This window comes from Psammomys obesus, unplaced genomic scaffold (assembly GCF_907164565.1).
Source record: "Psammomys obesus unplaced genomic scaffold, mPsaObe1.curated_primary_1811, whole genome shotgun sequence".
NCBI lineage: Eukaryota > Metazoa > Chordata > Mammalia > Rodentia > Muridae > Psammomys > Psammomys obesus.
In genome coordinates, this window is record NW_026586550.1 from 10,837,299 (window position 1) to 10,859,300 (window position 22,002).

The 22,002-nt window shown below is 37.6% G+C and overlaps 1 protein-coding gene across 12 annotated transcripts in view; it reads left to right on the forward strand.

Moving 5' to 3' along the window:
* The window catches only part of Luc7l2 (LUC7 like 2, pre-mRNA splicing factor), a 54,966-nt gene that overhangs the window by 17,583 nt on the left and 15,381 nt on the right, over positions 1-22,002 (forward strand). For 11 of the 12 annotated variants that reach the window (XM_055602056.1, XM_055602063.1, XM_055602054.1 and 8 more), the window contains 5 exons: positions 6,919-7,017; positions 10,965-11,075; positions 13,519-13,662; positions 19,909-20,085; positions 20,606-20,697. In XM_055602056.1, the coding sequence (XP_055458031.1) occupies positions 6,919-7,017; positions 10,965-11,075; positions 13,519-13,662; positions 19,909-20,085; positions 20,606-20,697 (623 nt within the window). Of the gene's footprint in view, positions 1-6,539; positions 6,674-6,918; positions 7,018-10,964; positions 11,076-13,518; positions 13,663-19,908; positions 20,086-20,605; positions 20,698-22,002 lie in introns of all 12 variants that reach the window. The other variant, XM_055602065.1, reaches the window with a different exon arrangement.

Consider the following 22,002-nt stretch of genomic DNA (forward strand, 5'->3'; position numbering starts at 1 on the left):
TTTCTAGACCAGGCCGGCCTTGAACTCACAGAGATCCGCCTGCCTCTCCCTCCCCTGAGTGCTGGGATTACAGGCGTGTAAGTGTGTAAGCCAATGTGCCTGGCTACTTTCTCTTATTTTTTAGCTGAGTTTTGAAGCAAGCAGTGATTTGGATGGTAAGTGATTTTACAAATATAACAAAGGAAGGGACTGAAGGTTCAAAATATAGGGGCCAAGATGTTCATGGTTTTTGCTGAACTTGCCTGCAGTGTGTTTTCTGTAGTTTGTCTTTGTTTCACTTTGTCCTACTAGTGTTATCTACTTTTAAATTACTTGTTATGTTTGTACTTTACCTAAGTTATTATTACTTACATTTGAATGTCTTTCATTCTTCTCTTTGTAGATTTTTTAGAATTAGTGTAAGAAAATACAAGAGGAGAATTATTTTTCCCCCACGAGATAGGGTTTCTTTGTGTAAGCCCTGCCTAGCCTCTGAACTCCGAGATCAGCTTGCCTCTGCCTCCTTGAGTGCTGGGATTGCAGGTGTGCACCAGCACATCTAGCTTAACTGACAAGTGGAATTTTTAAGTGTGTGCTATCATCTGCTTTTGCTTTTCGTTAGCATTCTAGGTGCTTCCATTCTCTTTCATTTTGTAATTTGACTTGTATTTTTAAAAACTTTTTATTTAGGTTTATTTGTTGTTATTATTATGTGTCTATGAGTGTTTTGTACCACATGCATTCCTGATGCCCAAGGAGGTGAACTTCTGTGTGGGTCCTGGGAATTGAACCTGGGCCCTTTGTAAGACAAGTGCCCTTAACAAGAGCTAACTCTCCAGCCTCTCAGTAGCACAGGCAGGCCTTGAACTAATAATAATTCTTTTGCCTCCAACAAATCCTACTGGGTTGTGGTAACATCTTTATGTCCTTTTCTACTATTGCTTCTTTTTTTTCTTCTCAACTCATCCTGCTGTGTTATTTTAATCATTTCTTAGTTTTGTCCAAATAGTTGCACATTCTTCTTTGTCTAGAGTAATTTTTTGTTGTTTGTTTTTGAGACAGGGTTTCCCTGTGTAGCCTTGGCTGTCCTGGACTCACTCTGTAGGCCAGGCTGGCCTTGAACTCAGAAGATCCCCCTGCCTCTGCCATCCAAGTGCTGGGGTTACAGGTGTGCACCACCACCGCCCAGCACAAGTATGTGTATGTGTTTTCAGAACCAGCATTTTACTGTTTACGTTATTGTGACATACTGTTGAGAGGTTTTTATATTTGCCTTTCGTTTATAAAAATCATGTTGGGGCTGGAGGGATGGCTCAGAGGTTAAGAGCACCGTCTGCTCTTCCAGTGGTCCTGAGTTCAATTCCCAGCAAGTACATGGTGGCTCATAACCATCTATAATGATATCTGCTGCCCTCTTCTGGCGTGAAGGCACACATGCAGGCAGAACACCATGTAAATAATAAATAAATCTTAAAAAAAATAAAAATCATGTCTAGGGCTGGAGAGATGGCTCAGCATTTAAGAGCACTGTCTACTCTTCCAGTTGTCCTGAGTTAATTCCCAGCAACCACATGGTGGCTCACAACTATCTACAGTGAGATCTGGTGCCGTCTTCTGGTGTGTATGCATGCATGCAGGCAGAACACTGTATACATAATAAATAAAATCTTTTACAATAGTTAAATATTTGTTCTTTTGAGCGAGGCGAAGACAGGTAGTCTTGCTGTCCTGGAAGTCACTATGTAGACCAGGTGGGCTTTGAGCTCACTGGGCTCCTCCTGGTTCTGCCTTCCCAGAACTGGGATTAAAGGTTTGAACCACCATGCCTAGCTTTTGTATGCTATTTTATGATAGGATTCTTTTATATTTCTACCCGTTGGCTATTACTATATTATTATCACTAACTTGCTTCATTTGTTTTTCGTTCTGATATACAGTATGACAATAAAACCTTTACTGTTTGGCACATCCATAGTTAAAGTTGGATCTGTTACTGTATCTGGTTTTTGTCAGTGACTTTATATATTCATTAATATACTCTTAAGTTCAACAACATTCACAGCTATACAGAAAAACTTATCTCTAAAAAAACAACCAGACACACCGTCACAACACAATTCACCAGAGAGTTGAAATACATCTCATAGTAATGTATTTCCTATCACACCCTCTGTTTTCTGACAGTTTTACCTGGTTAGTGCCTTGAACTGCAGGGATATCATGCCCCCATTAGCACTAGCCCAGTAATACAGCTCCAAATCATATACACGTAAAGCAGATATTATATGTCTTTTTCCATCTCTCTCTTAAATTTGTGTTGAGTGTGCACTCTTTCTGAAACATTTGCTAAAGGAATGTTTTGTTGTCCTCCAGGATGGTTTTTCTGTGTAGCTCTGCCTCTCCTAGAACTCTAGAGCCAGACTGGCCATGAACTCATTGATCCATCTGCCTTTGCTTCCAAAATGATGCAGCTAAACACGTGTGCCACCACACCCAGCAAAGAGTGTAATTTTTAGAGACAGTGTAAGACTGTAGCCTGAGCTTGCCTCCTTCATCTTCCTGCCTCAGTCCCTAAAGGTAATTTTATAGGCTTGGACCACTAGGCCCATTAGAGGGAAAATGAATTTTGATTTTTTAAAATTTATTATTTCTAAATTATTATTTTATATGAATGGCTGTTTTGCCTACATACCTGTGTTTACCATGTGCATGTCTGGTCCTTTGGAGGCCAGATGGCATTGGGATCCCCCAGAACTAGAGTTACAGACTGTTGTAAGCCACCATGTGGGTCCTGGGAATTGAACCTAGGTCCTAGAAAAGCTAGGTTCTCTTAACCTCTGAGCTACCTGTCTAGCCCCAGATATTTTCAGGGTTACATGTTTTTAAGGGTTACATGTTCTGTCAGACTCCTGTAGAGAGGCTCTTAAGGTATTTATTTCTAAATCACAAAATGGTATTTTTAAAGCGTATACCCATCTAACTTTGTCCACGTTTCATTCCTTAAGTTCTTAGAATTGCTTATTCAAGTCATGTGTATTTAATAGTCATGATTTGGGAAACGTGGGTAGTACAAAACATGGTTTTTGTAGAGGGAAGAACAGAAATAGGCCATTTTCTTAAGAAGCTTAGAGTCCATTTGGAATAATAACATCCACCAACGTCCAGAAACTAAATTAAAAGCACTTATCAGAATCTACTTTGTTAAACAGAATTTTAAAGAGCAGTTACTAGGATCAGAGATAATTGGTCAAGAACTGTTGGATAATGAGTTTGAAATGGAGAAAATAAAATACAGAGCTGAGTTTTTGCCATCATTACCCGAATATCTGTTAATTAAAATACCTGGAATAAACTTGTGGAAAATATAATGAAGTAAGTTATTCTGTAATTTTTAAAGAAACTTCTTTATCACAGTCATTTGAATCAGAGTAAACCGAACATTTTACTTTGTTTCATTAACTCCTTTTATAAAGAAAAGTACCACCATCAGCCATGGTATTTTTAAAGCGTATACCCATCTAACTTTGTCCACGTTTCATTCCTTAAGTTCTTAGAATTGCTTATTCAAGTCACGTGTATTTAATAGTCATGATTTGGGAAACGTGGGTAGTACAAAACATGGTGGGGGGATCACTTGGTTTTGGAAGCACTATGCTCCTTTTTGTTGTTATTGTTGATGGTGTCAGGATGGCACTTGAGCGGAATAGAGTCTCTGGAGAATTGTCTCCTATTGTGGTTTCTTCTGTAGTAGCTTCTAATTAGTTAGGAGACTAGGGCCATGGAAATAGTTGCATTGATTTTCACAAGGGCAGGTAATTGTTGGGAGTTTCTTTTTAGGCTTGCTTGCCTTTTTTTAGGCCATAACTGATAGCAGTAAAGCAGATACTGGTATCTGTTGGTATGCTGGTATGGAGAGGAAAAAAAAAAACTGATGGCTGGTTTCTGGAATTTAGAGACACTGTCTTTTGTAATCCCTGTTGTCTTGCTAAATCCCGGAGAAATGAGGTTGACAGTGAAGGTATTGGAATGGGGATATACCTCATAGCTAATTTTAGAAGGATGCAAATAAAGTAAAAATCTCTTAAGACTAGTTTTAGTTAATTTGGGTTTTTGTTGTTGTTTGGGGTTTTTGTTTTTGACTGAGGGCCAAACTCTGGACCCAGTAAGTTGTATCACTGAGGCTGAGTTCCCAATTCCAGAAGGCTGGCTTTAAAAACAAGCCCTGGTCTGGTAAAGATGGCTTCAAAGGTAAAAGTACTTGCTATGCAAGCTTAGCAGTTCTGAGTTCCTTCCTCAGAACCTTTGTAAATGTAGAGGGAGTGAACAGACTCTACAAGGTTGTTCTTGGATCTCCTGTAGCACCCACTACCGCACACATGCACACAAGCAATAATAATGAAATTAATATTAGCTAGGCACAGTGGCACATGCTGGTAATCTCAGCATTTGGGGAGGCAGAGGCATGCAGATCTCTTTGAGTTCTAGGCCAGCCTGGTTTACAAAGAGAGTCCAGGACAGCCAAGGCTGCACAGTAAAACCTTGTCTTGAAGAAATACCCCCCCCCCCCCAAAAAAAAAAAAAAAAACTTTCAGAGCAAATTCTGACCTAAGAAACACATTTTTGAGAGGTGAATAATTGAGACTAAAACATGCAGAAAGCCACATAAAGGTTAAGTCAGAGGCCAAGTATGGTAGCACATGCCTTTAATCCCAGCACTTGGGAGACAGAGGCTAGCCTGGCCTACAATCAGGGAAGAGAAAAATTAAGAATAAGGTTAATTATCAGTCAAATAAAGAATTCCTTCTTAAAAACCGGAAACAGATTTGTTATAAGAGATTATAGAATACAGTTTGTAAATTAGTTTTAGATCACACAGATTTATCTCTGTCATGCCATACTGTAAAACATTTTTATTTAGTTATATATTTGCTTGTTTATTTTAGGGTGTGTGTGTGTATCTCTTTGTGTATGTGTGCAGGTGCCTATGGAGGTGTCACATCTTATGGAGGCAGAGCATATAGGCCATTGGCCATTGTGAGATGTCTGATGTGGGGGCTGGGAACTGAAATTGTAGTATTCTGGAAGGGAAGCATGTGTTCTAAACAGCTGAACCATTTTTCCAGCCCCTTAGCCTAATTTTTTGAGGTAGTGTTATGTAGCATTCGAAGTGCTAGAATTACAGGCATGCTTTGTGTAGTGGTTTGAGACAGGGTCTCACTGTGTAGCCCTGGACTGACTATGAAGATCAGGTTCAAATGAACAAAGATCCTCCTGCTTCTCCCTCCCAAGCCTGGGGTTAAAGGCCCACACCATCACACCTTGTCCCATAGCTTTTTTTGCTTTTTTTTTTTTTTTTTAATTTATTTATTCATCCCATAACTCTTTTGACTAGTTTTGGAATTTCTATAATTCTCTGCTTATAGCCTAATTATTTATAAATTTTTGTAAATACAAGGAATGACTTTGTATTTATTTAAATTTTACCTGCTCTATATCATCTTTTAAAATCCTCCAAAATCGTGATTTGGGAAATGTATCAACATCTCCAGTTTGGGATATTATGCAAGATGATTGTTCATATACTTTGTTTCATACATATACAGGTTATTGTCCAACATTTAAAAAAAAAAAAAGCAAGGTTGCCTGAGTCATTTTATAATCTGTATATAAAACTAAGGCTCAGACTGGTGTAGTAGATACTATAATACTGTTCCCTGAGAGGAACAGGAACAAAACAAGAAACTGTTTTCTTATCTGGTTTTTGTTTTGCTTTGGGTATGGGTAGGGAAAAGGAGTAAGGGCCCACTGATAACGCTTACTGGTTATTGTCCTCAGACTTGCCCTTCCAGTCTCAGCATTTCAGATGCTGTAATTGCAGGAGTGTTTTACTAAGGTGTGCATGTGATAGTACTATAATTTTGCTTTCTCCTTCTTTGGGTCTTCCCTTCCTTTCCTCGAACCTATCCTGTTTTTCTTGTCTGTTTGTCCCTCTGTGATGAGATCCTGCCCCTATTTTTAAGATTCATTTTTATGAGTATTTTGTGTATGTCTGTGTACCACATGTGTGCTCGGTGCTGGAGAAGGCCAGAAGAGGGTATCAAATCCTTTCTAACTGGAATTCCATATGGCTATTAACTGCTGTGTAGAGTGCTGTGAATAGAACCGAGTATTTGGAAGAACAGCCAGTGTTCTTATCCCCATTGAGCTTGAGACTCTTGAGGTGCTAGGATTACGGATATTTGCTGCCATACCCAGCATTGTTTCCCAATCATTAGGTCCACTTTAAATGCATCCTCCTAAGAAACATTTTCTGGGATGATGAGGTGGCCCAGTGACAACTTGAGTTCAAGTGCTGTGATTGGTAGTGAAAGAGAACTAATTCCTACATGTTGCTCTCTGCCCTCCACATTGACACGATAGCAAGCATGAAAACAGAGAATAAAATGTAATAAAATAAGAAAGGTCTTTTCTGGCAACCTCATTCCAAAAAGCCTCTTAAAGTGTGTTGGGTAACATTACTAATTCATTAAGATTAATTGTTTTTCATCGCCTTTTTTGAGGGATGCGCTTTGTGTTTTCCCCTGAGATTGTCTCATATATGAGCCCAGGCTGATCTTGAAGTTGCTGTGTACCTACATGTGGCCTTGAACTTCCAATCCTTTTGCCTCACACCCATGGAGTGCTGATATTCCAGGTCTGTACCACCACATCCAGTTTATGGAAAGCTAAGGATTGAACCCAGACCTTTATCCACGCCAGATAAGCACTGAGCAACCAAGTTACCTCTCTAGCCCTAATTGTCAGAAATTTTGTGTTTTGAAGGTCTATTAAATGAAGAGGTGTATTTATTGTATTACTTAATATATATTCTGAAGAGAACTTGATACTGATAAACTTTTTATAATGTTTTCAACGTACTGTCTTTATTTTCTTTCCTAGAGAATGGATCTTGGAGAATGCCTGAAAGTCCATGACCTGGCTTTAAGAGCAGATTATGAAATTGCATCCAAAGAACAGGACTTTTTCTTTGAACTTGATGTAAGAACCTCATATCCATACTCTTGCAGTAAAATATTTTGAACATGAACTAGTGTCCCTATTTGGAAGGGCTAGGAAGGTATCTTTGATTATATGAAGGTTAATACATAGATAATATGCTTTTTCCCCTAGTGTGTAATGCCGAGATGAAACCCAAGGCTTTATAGATAGTAGACAAACAATATCACTGACCTAGCCCTAACTCCCAATTTTAAATATATAAGAGATTGAATATTTATGAAAATATATAAAGGATTCTTTTTTGTTGTTGTTGTTGTTATTCTTAAATTTGTTTTGTTTTTGAGATAGGGTCTCTCTGTTGTTAATTAGCTCTGGCTGTTCTGGAATTCACTATGTAGACCAGACTAGTCTCAAATTCACAGAGATTGATCTGCCTCTGTCTCCCAAGTCCTAAAATTAAAGACATGTGTCACTATACTCAGCCAAAAGAGATTCTATTAAAAAAAAAAAAAATCAGCCAATTTTCCCAACAAAAGTAAAAATATTACATTTAACAAATGTAAGCCACTCGTTTTTGTTTTTAAAGTCTTTGCCAAAAAGTAATCTAGTGAATTTTTCCATTAATAGTTACTTTGATAGATAATAGCTAGATCTTTTCTGTTCTGGGAATGAAATACAAGGCCTTATTTATAAAAGTCATGCACTGCATCACCAGACTACTCCGCAGATTCAGGACCACGTGGGTTTTTTTGTTTGTTTGTTTTGTTTTTTCTTTTTTTTTCTGTGTAGCTCTGGCTGTCCTGGAACTTACTTTGTAGACAAGGCTGGCCCTCACAGAGGTGACTGTGCTGCTGCCCACCTCTGCCCCTTCCACCTCTGCCTGCCTCTGCCTCTGGAGTGCTGGGATTAAAGTAAGGCATGTGCCACCACTGTCTGGCTTGGTACCATGTTTTTAATGTAAAATAATAAAAATAAAGAAAACACAGTTTAGGTATCAAAGAGTTACACATGTGACTTCGTATTGTTCTTTTTAAAGAAGAATTTCTTGCCAGGTGATGGTGCATACTTTTTAATCCAGCACTTGGGGTTCAGAGGTAGGCAGATCTCCATGAGTTTGAGGCCAGCCTTGTCTACAGAGTAAGTTCCGGGGTAGCCAGAGCTACACAAAGAAACCCTGTCTTGAAAAGAAAGAAAGAGAGAGAGAGAGAGAGAGAGAGAGAGAGAGAGAAAGAAAGAAAGAAAGAAAGAAAGAAAGAAAGAAAGAAAGAAAGAAAACAAAATTTCTTGTATTAAAATAGAAAAGCTTGGGCCTGAAGAGGTGGCTTGTCTAAGAGCACTTCCAGCACTCATATTGTCGCATAAGCATAATTCCAGTTGTAGGAGATCTGATGCCATCTTCTGACATCTGCAGTACCATGTATATACATGGTACACATAGAGATATGCAGATGTAGTATCATGCGTATGAAATAAATACCTAAAAGAGAAATTAAACTACCACAAAATGTTTTATAGACTCCATCAACTTCTTAAACTTTTTATTTTACATTTTTATGAAATACATGTACATAAGACATAAAAAGATTTATTTATTTCTCTTTTTTTTATTATGTATGCAATGTTCTGCCTGCATTCCAGAATAGGGTACCAGATCCTAGTATAGATGGTTATAAGACCCCTATGAGTGCTGGGAATTGAACTCAGGACCTCTGGAAGAGCAAACAGTGCTCTTAACCACAGAGCCATTTCTCCAGCCCCCCATAAAACTTGTATGGTGCTCTTTATTAGTGAAATTAGGTAATTTAATTTAGTTGAGGCTAGCAGTAAATATGTCCTACAGTCTTCTTTGAATATAAGAGAACTTTTCTAATGGAAATGAAAGTCCTCTATAGAAATTCATTACTGTCTGGGTATATGTTACAAGGGAATAGTACCATCAGTTGAACATTGTGATTGATCTTATTTTCAGTCTTTTTGCATTTTTTTTTTCTTTCTTTCTTTTTTTTTTTTTTCCCCTCCCTGAGACAGGGTTTTTTCACTGTAGCCTTGCCTATCCTGGACTTGCTTTGTAGACCAGGCTGGCCTCGAACTCACAGAGATCTGCCTGTCTCTGTTCAGTGCTGGGATTTTTTGGCTAAAGCAAATGCTCTTAAATGCTGAGCTATATACCCAGTCCTGTGAGGGAGTCATTTTATACATCTTGGATGTATATATTTATTCTGCTGTAGAAAAAACAGTTAGTCAAAATGGCTCATTTGTAGAACCAACAAGCTCATTGTTATTTTTACTCCTCTAGGATGCTGTCTTTGACTTTACATAAGGAAATGAAAGAGATTTGTCTGTGTGTGTGTGTTTTAAACTTTGGACTTTGGCTTACTTGGCTACTTTTTAAGTTTATGCAAAATGAGTTTTAATTTTTATCTGATGTACATATTCGTTACTTTTCTATTGCTGTGGTAAAAACACTATGCCATAGTAACTTACTTGGATGTAAAATTCCACAGGAATATAGAGTCCATTGACTATCATGGCAAGGAGGCCTGGCAGCAGAGCAGTAGACAAGCAAGAGAACAAACTGGGAATGGCTTTTGAAACCTCAAAGCCTGACCTACTGGGACACTTCTGTCAGGGCCTTCCGCCTCTTAAACCTACCTAAACAAGGCTGGTAACTAGGGACCAAGACTTTTTTTGTTGTTGTTTGGTTTTTTAGTTTATTTTTATTTAATGTACATTGCTATTCTGTCTAAATATATGTGTTTGTATGAGGGTGTCAGATTCCCCTGGAACTGGAGTTACAGACAGACAGTTGTGAGCTGCCATGTGGTTGCTGGGAGTTGAGCCCTCTCCAGCCCCAAGTCTTAAAGTCCTTGAGAATATAGAGGATATCTCATTCAAACCACCACAGTTTGACATTTGTTTTAAAATTTTCTTTTTTTCTTTTTTTTTTCCTTTGAGATTTTTTGTAGACAATTTCTCTGTGAAGCCCTTTCTTTTCTGGAACTGCCTCTGTAGACCAGGCTGGCCCCAAACTCCAGAGATCTGCCAACCTTTGCATCTAGAGCTGGGATTAAAGGTGTGCACTATCATGCCTAGCTTTAAAGTTAACTTTGAAATAAATTATTATTATAAACATTAAATATACCTCTAAATACAACTTCATTAGATTTTTTTTTCTGATATAGGCATTGCTAAATTTGTTAATGGCTTATTTTATCTTTAATATAAAAATTTGAAAACCACAGAATAAATTATCTAAATATCCGGAAGTAAATCTTGTTAACATATAATGGTCTTTCCATGGTGTGTGTCTATGTCTATCTCTGTCTGTGGTCAAAGATTAGCTTGCCGGAATTGGTTCTCTCCTTCTGCATTGTTGTCGTAGGAGACATTGTTGTCTGCATTGTTGAGCTCCTAGAATGGAGCTCAGGTCATTAGACTTATCTTCAATCAAATATCTTGATAGCCCAAAACCAGTTTCTCTTGGGTTGGTTGTGTTTTGAGATGTAGTCTTGATTGTATTGCTTTGATTGACTTTACACATGTTGTGTTACTCAAGCTGCTCTTCAGCTTGCCATTCTTTTTTTTTTCACCCTCCCAACTGCTGAGGTTACAGGGGTGCACTACTGAATTGTTGGGTTTTTTAAGAACGAAATTATTTTTATTATTGTTTTGAGGGTGTTTTAGGTTCTTTCCTTTGGACATTCTTCTAATTTATTTATTTATTTGAATTACTTGAAACTTAGGGCATAACACATGATAGGCAAATGCTGTACCACTAACCCATGTCACAGCCTTGTGCTTTTCTTGTTTGAGGGTTGTTGGCCTGCGTAAAAGAGTGTTGGAGATTAAATCCAGGTCTTCCTGCATAATAGGAAAGCAATTATGTGGTTAGGGCTTCATCCCTTACTCAAAATATAGTGATTAGTAAAGATATTTTTGGATAATTTTGATATGTGGTGGTAATTGTTTTATATTAAAATTTCTAGGCCATGGATCATCTGCAGTCCTTCATTGCAGATTGTGATCGAAGAACAGAAGTGTCGAAAAAAAGATTAGCAGAAACTCAAGAAGAGATAAGTGCTGAAGTGGCAGCAAAGGTAAGAATTTTAGTCCTTTCATTAGTTCAAAGCATAGGGTTTTTTTGTTTTGTTTATTTTGGCCTTGTTATCATTGAGATAGTGTCTCTTTGTAGCCCTGCTTGTTCTGGAACTTACTTTGTGACTTAAAACTCACAGAGATCTACCTTTGCCTCTGCCTTCCAATTGCTGGGATCTATTTCGTGTGCTTCCTTTTTTTTTCCCCCCCTCCCCTTTTTGGTGTTTTGAGACAAGGTTTCATAGGCTGAACATTGTGCTAGTTTTGAACTCACCAGAAATCTACCTTTATTTGCCTCTGAGTACCATGATTAATGAAGGAATGTGCTGCCATGCCAGGTTCATTCCAGCTTTTGATTTTTCAGTAATTAGGTTGTAAACCTAAGGAGGGAATTCTGTAGAGTTGTTTTTTTTACAAAAACATAAAGTAACATTAATAATTACAATTTTTTTCAGAATTTGCCAGTCATACATGCATTTATTTACATATAATGTATGTGTAGTTCCCTTTTTTTTTTTTTTTTTAAATTTCTTAAGACTTTTTTCCCTTTGGTTTTTTTGAGACAAGCCTTGACTGTGTTGGAACTCATTCTGTGGATCATGCTGGCCTCAAACTCAGAGATCCTATTGCCTCCCGAGTGCTGGGATTAAAGATGTGCATCACCATTGCCTAGCAAGACTCATTTTTATGTGTATGAATGTTTTGCTCGCACAAATGTTTTGACTTTTTTTTTTAAGTTTATTATGTTCTGCCTGCGTGGCTGCACATCAGAAGAGGGCATCAGATCTCATGGTTGTGAGCCACCATGTGATTGCTGGGAATTGAACTCAGGACCTTTGGAAGAATAGCCAGTGCTCTTAACCTCTGAGCCATCTCTCTAGCCCCTTGTTCTCACATATGAGTTTTAAACATACATATGTGCCTAGTACCCATGGAGGCTAAGTGAGTGCATTAGAACCCTGAAATTGGAGTTACAGTTATGAACCACCTGATAAGGATGTTGGGTCCTGAACCTGGGTCCTCTGTAAGTGTAGCAAGTGTTTTTAGCCTTAACTGAAATATCTCTCTAGCCCTTGAGTCTTTAGTTTTCAATACACATTAAGTTTATGTACCTACCACGGTAGTTTAAGGTATTGCAGTAGCAACAAAAATAATTTTATAGTTGGGGGGTGTTCACCACAATACGAAGAAATACATATTATGGAAGGGCCACAGCATTGGGAAAGTTGAAAACCACCAATATAAGGGGTCTTGTATCTCATGGTTAAGAGATGTAACAAGATTAGGTCCTACAGACCTGTACTGGTTGCACAGTATTGCAGTGGTCATCTACAGGAGAGCTACATAACAGATGACCTTAAACTTAGTGATTCAAACTGCATGTAATAGATCAGTTAGAGTAAACTTGATTGGACAGTATTCTAATATCTGCAGGGATTTTCTCTCACATGTTTTACAGTCAGCTGGAGGCTGCTGAGCTGTGTTTTGAGAGCTGGGCTAACTATGTTTTTTAATGGTTGAAGAGAAGCAGAAACTTCACACCCAGTTGTATAGTGTTTTTTAAGCATTTTCTTAAGACATGCTCGCTCTCCTCCATTCCTATAATTCAGAGCAAATAAACGCTCAAGTTTAAAATTGAGTATGATTGTGAGGGTGTGGATACAAGAAAGATTGAATATCTTTGGCTGTTTATATAATCTTTCAGTTATAGACCATTTAGGGAAATACCACTTTGATAAAAGAATAGTAATAAAACAGTTGGGACCCTTGAGGAAAGCAATGTCTTGGACTGGTAACACTATTAGCTGGTTGCAGTGGTTGCAGTGGTTCACGCCTGTAATCTCAGCACTCAGGGAGGCAGAAGCAGGCAGCTCTCTGTTAAGTTCAAGGCCAGACTGGTTTATAAAGCAAGTCCAGTACAGAGTTAACAAGATATAACTAATAAGAAAAAAAAAAAAAAAGCGAGTCCAGGACAGTCAAGGCTACATACAGAGAGAAATCCTGCCTCAAAACCAAAATCAATCAATCATTTGATTTTTGAGTGTGGTGATGTGTAAATTGTACTTGGGAGGGATAGGAAGTTGGAGTCCAGCCTGCGCTGTAGCAAGACTATTTTGCTACATAAATGGGTCTTTTATGAGTTTCTGAATTATCTTGTTTATGTTTTTTTTTACTTTTCTTACTGTTACTATTACGTGTATGTCTTTTGCTTTCATGTATGTCTGTGTAATACACATGGGCTTAGTTCCTTTGAAGATCACAACAGGACATTAATCTCCTCAAATTGGAGTTGCTGATGGTTGTTAGCTGCAGAATTTGTATTGGGAACCTAGTTTCAATAAACTAGGTTTTCTAAAAGAGCAGCCAGTAATACCAACTGCTGAGTCATCTCTTTAGCCCTTAATTCTGTTTTTTTCATTTATGATCTTCTTTTTGCTTTCCTAGGCTGAGCGTGTTCATGAGCTAAATGAAGAAATAGGTAAATTGTTGGCCAAAGTGGAACAACTAGGAGCTGAAGGAAATGTGGAAGAATCTCAGAAAGTTATGGATGAAGTAGAAAAGGCACGGGCAAAGAAAAGAGAAGCAGAGGTAAAATTCTCTTTTGTTTTGTTTTGAGACAAGGTCTTATTGTGAGACCCAGCTGTCCTGGAAAGAGGTAAGTTCTTAATAGTGGTAAAATGTTATTGTCTGTTCTTAAAGGAAATTAAATCAGTTTTAGTAATACTGCTGTTAAACTGTTGGCTTCAATTTCAAAGTGGGTTTGTGTTTTTTTTATTTAACTTTTATTAATTACACTTTATTCATTTTGTATCCCCCCCATAAGCCCCTCCCTCCTCCCCTCCCGATCCCACCCTCCCCCCTCCTTTCTGCATGCATGCCACTCCCCAAGTCCACTGATAGGAGAGGTCCTCCTCTCCTTCTTTCTGATCTTAGTCTATCAGTTCTCATCAGAAGTGGCTGCATTGTCAGGGTTCTAGGTTATCTCCATGAATAGTCCTTGGTTGGAGTATGAGTCTCTGGGAAGTTCCCTGTGTTCAAATTTTCTTGTTCTGTTGCTCTCCTTGGGTTTGTTTTTTTTTTTTTTTTTTTTTTAATTGGAGGCATTGCTATGTTGAAATTTATAACTTGTAAATGTAATTAAACCAATTATCCACATTAAAAACAAAACACCTGTATGCACTGTGCTACCTATCCGTTTCCCCAGTAATTTTACTCAAATACCATATCAGTAGAATCTGCTGCTACTTTGGGAGTCTTTTCTCATTCTAATTTTATGCCTTAGGTAAAAAATCTTGGGGTAAATAAATTGTTTTGATTGATTGTGGTGCTTTGAAAGAAAATGGTCCTCATAAACTCATAGGGAATGGTACTATTAGGAGTTGTGGCCTATGGTGGTGTTGGAGGAAGTGCGTCACTCTGGGTGCGCTTTGAGATCTCAGATGCTCAAGCTATGCCCAGTGTGGGTGGCTCTCTTGCTCTTGCTGCTTCCTGAGGATTCAGATGTATAGACTCTCAGCTACCTCTTCAGTGTCATGATTGCCTTTGTGCCGCAATGCTTCTTCCCATCAAGATAATAATGGACTAAACCTCCCAGTTAAATGTTGCCCTCTATAAGAATTGCCTTGATCATGGGGTCTCTTCACAACAATAGAAACCCTGTTTTTTAAATTATTAAACCTTGCATTGATAATATTTTGAGTTGCAGATGAAGCACATCACATTTATAATCAGTCCCAGCAGTTGGAAAGCTGAGCAAGAGGATCATTTGTAACCAACCAACCTATTGAGACCCTGTCTTGAAATAAAGAAAAAGAAGGCAGGTTGTATTGTGGCAAGATAAAAAATGAAGCCTTATGATTCAAAACGTTGTGGGGTATATTCTGTTTTCTCTTTTGTTCTGTTCCAGTAGTGTAGTGTGGAAAAGCAGAGTAGAAGGAAGCAATTTTAATACCTTCAACACACTTGTATTTCTTAATATTGGTATTTAGTACAGAATTTGAGGGGAATGAGAATAAAAGGGAAACCTCATCATTGCTTTTTATAACAACTGTGTAATACCCATATCATAGTGAATACCCTAAGACATCAAGAAAATACTAGCTAGAAAAAGAAAAAGGCCTAATGCATGTTAGTTATTTTTCACAGAATTCTCCCTTGGGATTGAACCTTTGGCTTCTTGCAAGCAGGCAAAGCAAGCACTTGGTCACTGAGCTTCATCCCCATCTTTTTTGGGGGAAAGGCTGTGGGTGATTCGAGACAGGGTTTCTCTGTATAGCCCAGGACGTCCTGGAACTCGGTAAGCTTATCTTGAACTCAGAGATTGACTTGTCTCTGCCTCTCAAGTTCCAGGATTAAAGGTCTGTGCTACCACTACAGGCTTTGTAAACCCATCTTTCTAAGTTTCCTCTTGAGACAGAGCAGAGTCTTTGATGTTGCTCAGCCTTGCCTTGGGCTTATGGTCTCCTTGTGTCAGCCTCTAATACTCCAGTATTCTTTTCTCCCAGCCATTCTTATCTAGTCCCTAAAATAGCTTTGGTTTTGGCTTGGTATCATTATAGTGCCAGTTCGTAAAACCAGTTGGTAAATTTTCTATTTTGTTTGAAAGTGACGTGATACAATATTTTTTTTCTTTAATTTCTTGACAGACTTTACCAGAAGCCATTTGAGAATGGAGGGTGTGTGTGTGTGTGTGTGTGTGTGTGTGTGTGTGTGTGTGTAAAACTTTAGTTAAAAGGTAAATTCTGGGCAGGCAGGCAGCTCATTCCTGAAGTCACAGCACTCAGGAAGCTGAGGGTAGGATTACCACTGTTAGTTCATGGTCAGCCAGAGCTACAGAGTGAGAAAATATATAAAAACAAAAGGCATAATAAAAATTTTACATTCTTAAGTGATTTTAAGGATGTTCAGTTTTTTTCATCTTTTAAATCACCTTGGAAGTTTTTTGTCTTATATAATTTCTACATGCTAATTTATTGATATAAAATTATTCATAAACTGCTTTTTAGCATTTGTTCTCACCTCACTTGGTACCTTTCCCCTCCCTTTTTCCTGTCTTTCCTTTCAGGTCCTTAAGCCAAGATGATAAATATTTTATCTTTGATCTGCACTTTCAGCCCTTTCTGCTGATTTAACTAGATGGATATTTACTAACTTTATTTTTCTCTTGAGAAAACTGATCTTTTGACTGTGTTTTTCCATTGTCATTTATGGTTTCTGTTCACATTTTTCTTCTCTCTGTGTTCTGTAGTTCATTTGTATTCTACCGTTATGAAGCAGCTGCTTGAATTGTTTTTAGACTTTTTTTAAAATAATATTTGCTCGGCAGTGGTGGCATGTGCCTTTAATCCCAGCACTTGGGAGGAGGCAGGTAGACCTGAGTTTGAGGCCAGCCTGATCTATAGAGTGAGTTCCAGGATATTCAAGGCTACACAGATAAACCCTGTCTTGGAAAACAAAACAAATATTACCTCTCCTGTGATCTCGTCTTTCTCTTTCATGATTCCCTTTCTAGTTCATGTTACATATATACAGTGAGACATGTGAGACTGTCTTAAGGAAAACAAAGGGGACAGTTAGAAATAACCTGAGGTTTAATAGTGAATTCCGAACTTTACACAGTGGTTTAAAACCTCAGCTTTGTTGTGTTACTGTTAGTTAATTTTCATGGAAGATAGCACATTTTGAAAGTTTACTTGTCTATAAATACGTCTTTCTTTTGTTTCTGTGATTTTTATCAGTTGTAATAATGTCATGTATACCTTTGGAACCACCAGTAGAGCATTTAAATTTCTTAGTAACCCTTTGAAGATAATAGTTTTAAAATTTATCAAAATCCTATGTGGGATTGTAAAGACAGTAAATTACAGCTCAATGTAGAGACTGATAGCCACACTTGGTTATGTCCTGTTTCTTCCCTAAGTGTCATTAAATTAATTCTCATACTTACAATCAAAATTTTTAAAATGTCTTCTAATAAACTGCAATTCTCCTATAAGAACGTCATACCCATGCTCTTGTAAGCAGCACCTCTTTCCCTTTATTCTCAGACTTAAAGTAAAATTCTAAAAAATTGGGGACCTGGTTCAGTCGTAAAATTCTTACAACACAAGCATGAGGTCCTCAGCCCAGGATCAAATGCCATCTTAAATTTAAAGAAAAATGAAGACACAGCAGAAATGTCCCTGCAATCCCACTGGATCTTAGGAGCTTGTGTCTAGCCATTTTAGCCAACCTTGAGCTCTAGGTTGAGTTCCAGGTTTAGTGATAGTTCCTGTCTCAAAGGAGAAATGGATCAACAGTTACGAGTATTGACTGCTCTTACAAAAAAGACTTAAGGTTTAGTTCCCAGTACCTGCGTGTCAGCTTAGTGTGGTTTGTAACTTTAGTTTCAGAGAATCCGATGTCTCTCTTGACTTCCATGGCTTCCTGTACCCATGTGCAGCCCATACAGTCTACGCAGGCCACACCTAAGCATATGTACTAAATACTAAAAAAAATAATCATAAAGTGGAGAGCAGTAGAGCAAAACACTTGTTTTGACTTGCAGCCTCAGCACACATATACACAGGTACACTGGCTCAGTTTCATGCACACATACAGACCTCCCCCCTTCATCCCATGCCACACATAGACTGTTTAGTTGTACATGACGTGACTCAAACAACCGTCAGTAACTTTGCTCAGTGGGATCTGACATCTATCCTCCATGGGCACCCACGTACATTTGGCATACATTCATACCTAAAGATAAAAATCCTCCTAAAAATTAACATTGATATTAAGGGAACTTTTTTTCTTTAATCATAGCTTACAGCATATAGTGAAGTATACCTTTATGGAACCAAAGATAAAGTAAGCTGTTACTTTTTCACTCCTGACTTCAAACGATTAGATTATTATTTTTGTGGTATTTACAGTAATTTTTATGAATTCAAAAAAAGCCTGTGTCTGTTGTTTAAAGCTACTGGAAAGGCTGAGGAAGAACGATTTGATTCCAAGAGTTCTAGATAAACCTGAGTAAATAGCAAAGCCACAACTCCAAAACAAAATGAAATGCAGTTATGTCTCTTTTGTGGCATTTAATTTGAAGTTGTTTCTAGGTTTTCTTTGTTTGACATGCCGTTTTGATAAGTATATTGGTCAGATATATTTTGTTGTTGTTTGTTGTTTATAACAGGCCTTTTTTGTGTAGTCCATGTTTATCTGAAACTTGTGATCCTGCTTCTGCTTTCCAGTTGCTTGAATTCTAGGAACCACGCTATAGGTAACCTGAGCCAGATACTGTAAAAAGTCATTCAGTTTGAGTTTGCTAGTTAGTTTATGTGGTTATAGTATTTAAAGGTTGGGGTGGAATATTATTGAACTGAACCCTGAGCTTTGTATACATAAGTATGTATTCCAAGATAAATCAGCTGTGTATATCTAGGCTTTCATGGTTAGATTTTTGATAGGAAACTGCTCTAATGCTATGCACCATCATGAGACACCTGTTAGTAGTTTATGTAGTTTCTGATGATAGTAGCAGTTTTCGTACTGTGAAGTATTTTATGATTAGTAAGTACCTTATTTGTACTTTTGAGATTATTCTCACCCCCTTTTAAAAAATCTTATTTGTTTTATGTGTATGGGTGTTCTGACTGCATTTATATGTCTGTACTTTGTGTATACGTGGTGCACAGAGGCTGGAAGAGGCAGTGTATTCCTTGGGGTTGAAGTTGGAATGGTTGGAAGCTGCCAGTTGGCATAGAATCCAGGTCCTCTGGAAGAGTAGCCAGTGCTTTTAACTTCTAATGTTTCTCTCCAGCTTCCTTACAATTTTTTTTAACTTCATAGGTTATAGTTAGTAGCCATGGAGTGGTGTGTGTACATGAATGCATATTCTCATGTGAGGGTCCACATGATAATTTTTATAATTATCATAAAAATTATAATATATGTGGAAATCAGAGGACAGTGCCAGAAGCTGTCTGCCTTTTTATTTTTGAAACATAGTCTCTACATGACTTGAAATTTGTCAAGTAGGCAGCCTGGCTAGCCAGTGAGCCCCAGGTATCCATCCACTTGTCTTTATTCTCCTTGTTGCTGGGATCGCAAGCACCTGTCACCATGTCCAGCTTTTGTGGGGAAGGCACATGCCATGCCACTGGTGTGTAGGTCAGCAGACAATCTGTAAGAGTCAGTTCTCTTTTCCAGCCTTGTGTTTTCTTCTACAATGTGGGTCTTAGGGATTGTACTTGGGTCATCAGGCTTGGCAACAAATACCTTTACCCACTAATCTATGTTGCCTGCTTTGCCTCCCTGATTTTTTTTTTTTTTAACTTTGGTTAAAATTGGGGATCAAACTCATATTTGTAGCATAAGCACTTACCAGTTGAGTTCCTCATTCCTTTAATTGGTGGTTTTTGAGACACAGTTTTTCTTGTAGCCTTGGCTATCCTGGAATCCACTTTGTAGACCAGGCTGGCCTCAAACTCACAGAAGCCTGCCTACCTCTTTCTCCCCAGTTCTGGGATCAAAGTCATGCGCCACTACCACCTGGCTATTTTTAATCTCTTAATTCTCTTTTAAGGAATTTCTCTGTAGATTTATTCAGCTATTTTTAGCATGTCATCCTAACCAAAGCTACTTAGAGATTTGGAAAATACAAACAAAACAAACAAAAACCTATAATAGTGTCAGTAAAGAAAATAGGATAGTGGATTGGCAAATTTACCAATGTGTATTGTTTATTTATGAACAGTGTAAATGAAATATATGAGTACAGGTCATCTGAATATTTTCTTACGGAACTTTTAGGGATGTGTGATCATTATTATTTTTCTCGCTTTTGTTTAGGAAGTTTATCGGAATTCTATGCCAGCTTCCAGTTTCCAACAGCAGAAACTTCGTGTCTGTGAAGTCTGTTCTGCATATTTGGGTCTTCATGATAATGACAGGAGACTTGCTGATCATTTTGGGGGTAAATTGCACCTGGGATTTATTGAAATAAGAGAGAAGCTTGAAGAACTAAAGGTATGTTGGGTTAAATTAATATCCCTCACTTCAGCCTGGTTAACCTGGTTCTTTTGCACGTCATCAGTTTTCTTTTGGTTTCATTGACAAAGTCTTGCTGTGTAGCTTTGGCTGATGTTGAACTACTGGCAGTCCTTTTGTCTCAGCCTCCCTGTACAGTTTTTGAATAGTACTGTTTGCTTTTATTTGACAATATTGAGACTCTGTTTACAATGTATTATATTATGGAAAAACAGAGGGAAAGGTCTTGTAGATGTGATTTATAAATGTCATGATGGAGATAACGCTGGAGCTCAGTGGTAGTATGATTGCTTTTCATGCTTTCAAAAAAAATGGTGAAAGATGAAGTTTTGTATGTCTTCCGTAAGCCAGCTTGGAAATCTAATAGTTGTTAATACCTGACAAAAATTTAAAGTATGTTAATGTTAATTGTGCTACATGGGAAACCAGATATGGTAAGATTATTAAGGATTTGGCCAGTAAATTTATAACTGATGTTGTAATTATTACCATTTTAAAGAGAGTTGTAGCTGAGAAGCAGGAGAAGAGAAACCAGGAGCGCCTGAAACGAAGAGAAGAGAGGGAGAGAGAAGAACGGGAGAAACTGAGGAGGTATGTGCCAAGTCAGAAATAGTGCTTGTATTTGAAGCTCAGTCTTCAGTCTGAAGAATTATGATGTGGAAATACTATTAAATTGGTTCTGGGCATGGAAATTTTGAAAAATATGCCTTTAAAAAATGTTACTATGCATGACGATTTTATTGGAAATAATACAGATTAAATAACTTGTATTTATCTAAAATGCTTTAAGCCAGAAATGTTTCAAAATTTGGAAATTTTGAATTTGGCAATCTGTGAATAAACAAGCCTCACCTGTTTAGTATCTCTAGTTTAAAATCTGAAACACTTCAGAAATCCTAGTTTTTGAGTATTATGTCTATATTTCACCTTTTTATGTTAGGGATACTCAACCTTTAACAACTCTGTCAACTGAATTGATTTCTTTCATAATTTGTAGAAAATTAAAGGATGTTTTATGTCTTTAGGTTGTAAAACCTTTTACTACCCTTTGATTTTTTTCATATTGGGCTAGATTTGTACCTTCTTATCACAGAACTGGGCTTTTCTTTTTTGATTGTGGTCTTGGGGTTTGAGCCCAGGGCTTTGTACATGCTGGGCAAGTACTCCCATTATGTCACCTCCTGTGGAAAGGACTATGTCCTTCCTCTGTTTCTCTGTTTATTTTATACTTTTTCAGGAAAAATTTGGGAGTTTTTGTTTTTATATTAAGATTAATTATTTTCTCAGTTGTAGGATCCATAATTTTTACATGGTTTCTCTGTGTAGTCCTGACTGTCCTGAAATCAGTTTGTAGACCAGGCTGCCCTTGAACTCACAGAGATCCTCCTCCCTCTCCCTCCTAAGTGCTAGGATTAAAGCTATGCACAACCACGCCCCATGGATCCTTAAGCATAAAAATCTGTTAACTTGATACAGCTTCATCCTATATAAGTCTACTTATATTAACATTGATTAATTGGTAAATTTAGTTTCATATTTAGAGTGTTCAAACATCCTTCTGAATAATTTTCGGCCATTAGCAATTAAAATTACATTGTGGCAATGTTGTTTTATAGCACATGTTCAGAACTTTAAGCAACATTATCTTAGACAGTCATGCCACAAAGAAATTTACCTCTTCTGATTGATAGTGTTTCCTAATTGCAAAAATTACATTTTTGAAATTTAAGTACCTCTCAGAGTTAACATATGTCTCTAAAATAATTAAAACCCTTTATTGGTCATGCTAACTTTAAAGCTCTGAGCATATTTTCAGTTTAGGTGAACTTTATTTTGTATTACATAGGTATGTGTGTGTGTGTGTGTGTGTGTGTGTGTGTGTGTGTGTGTGTGTGT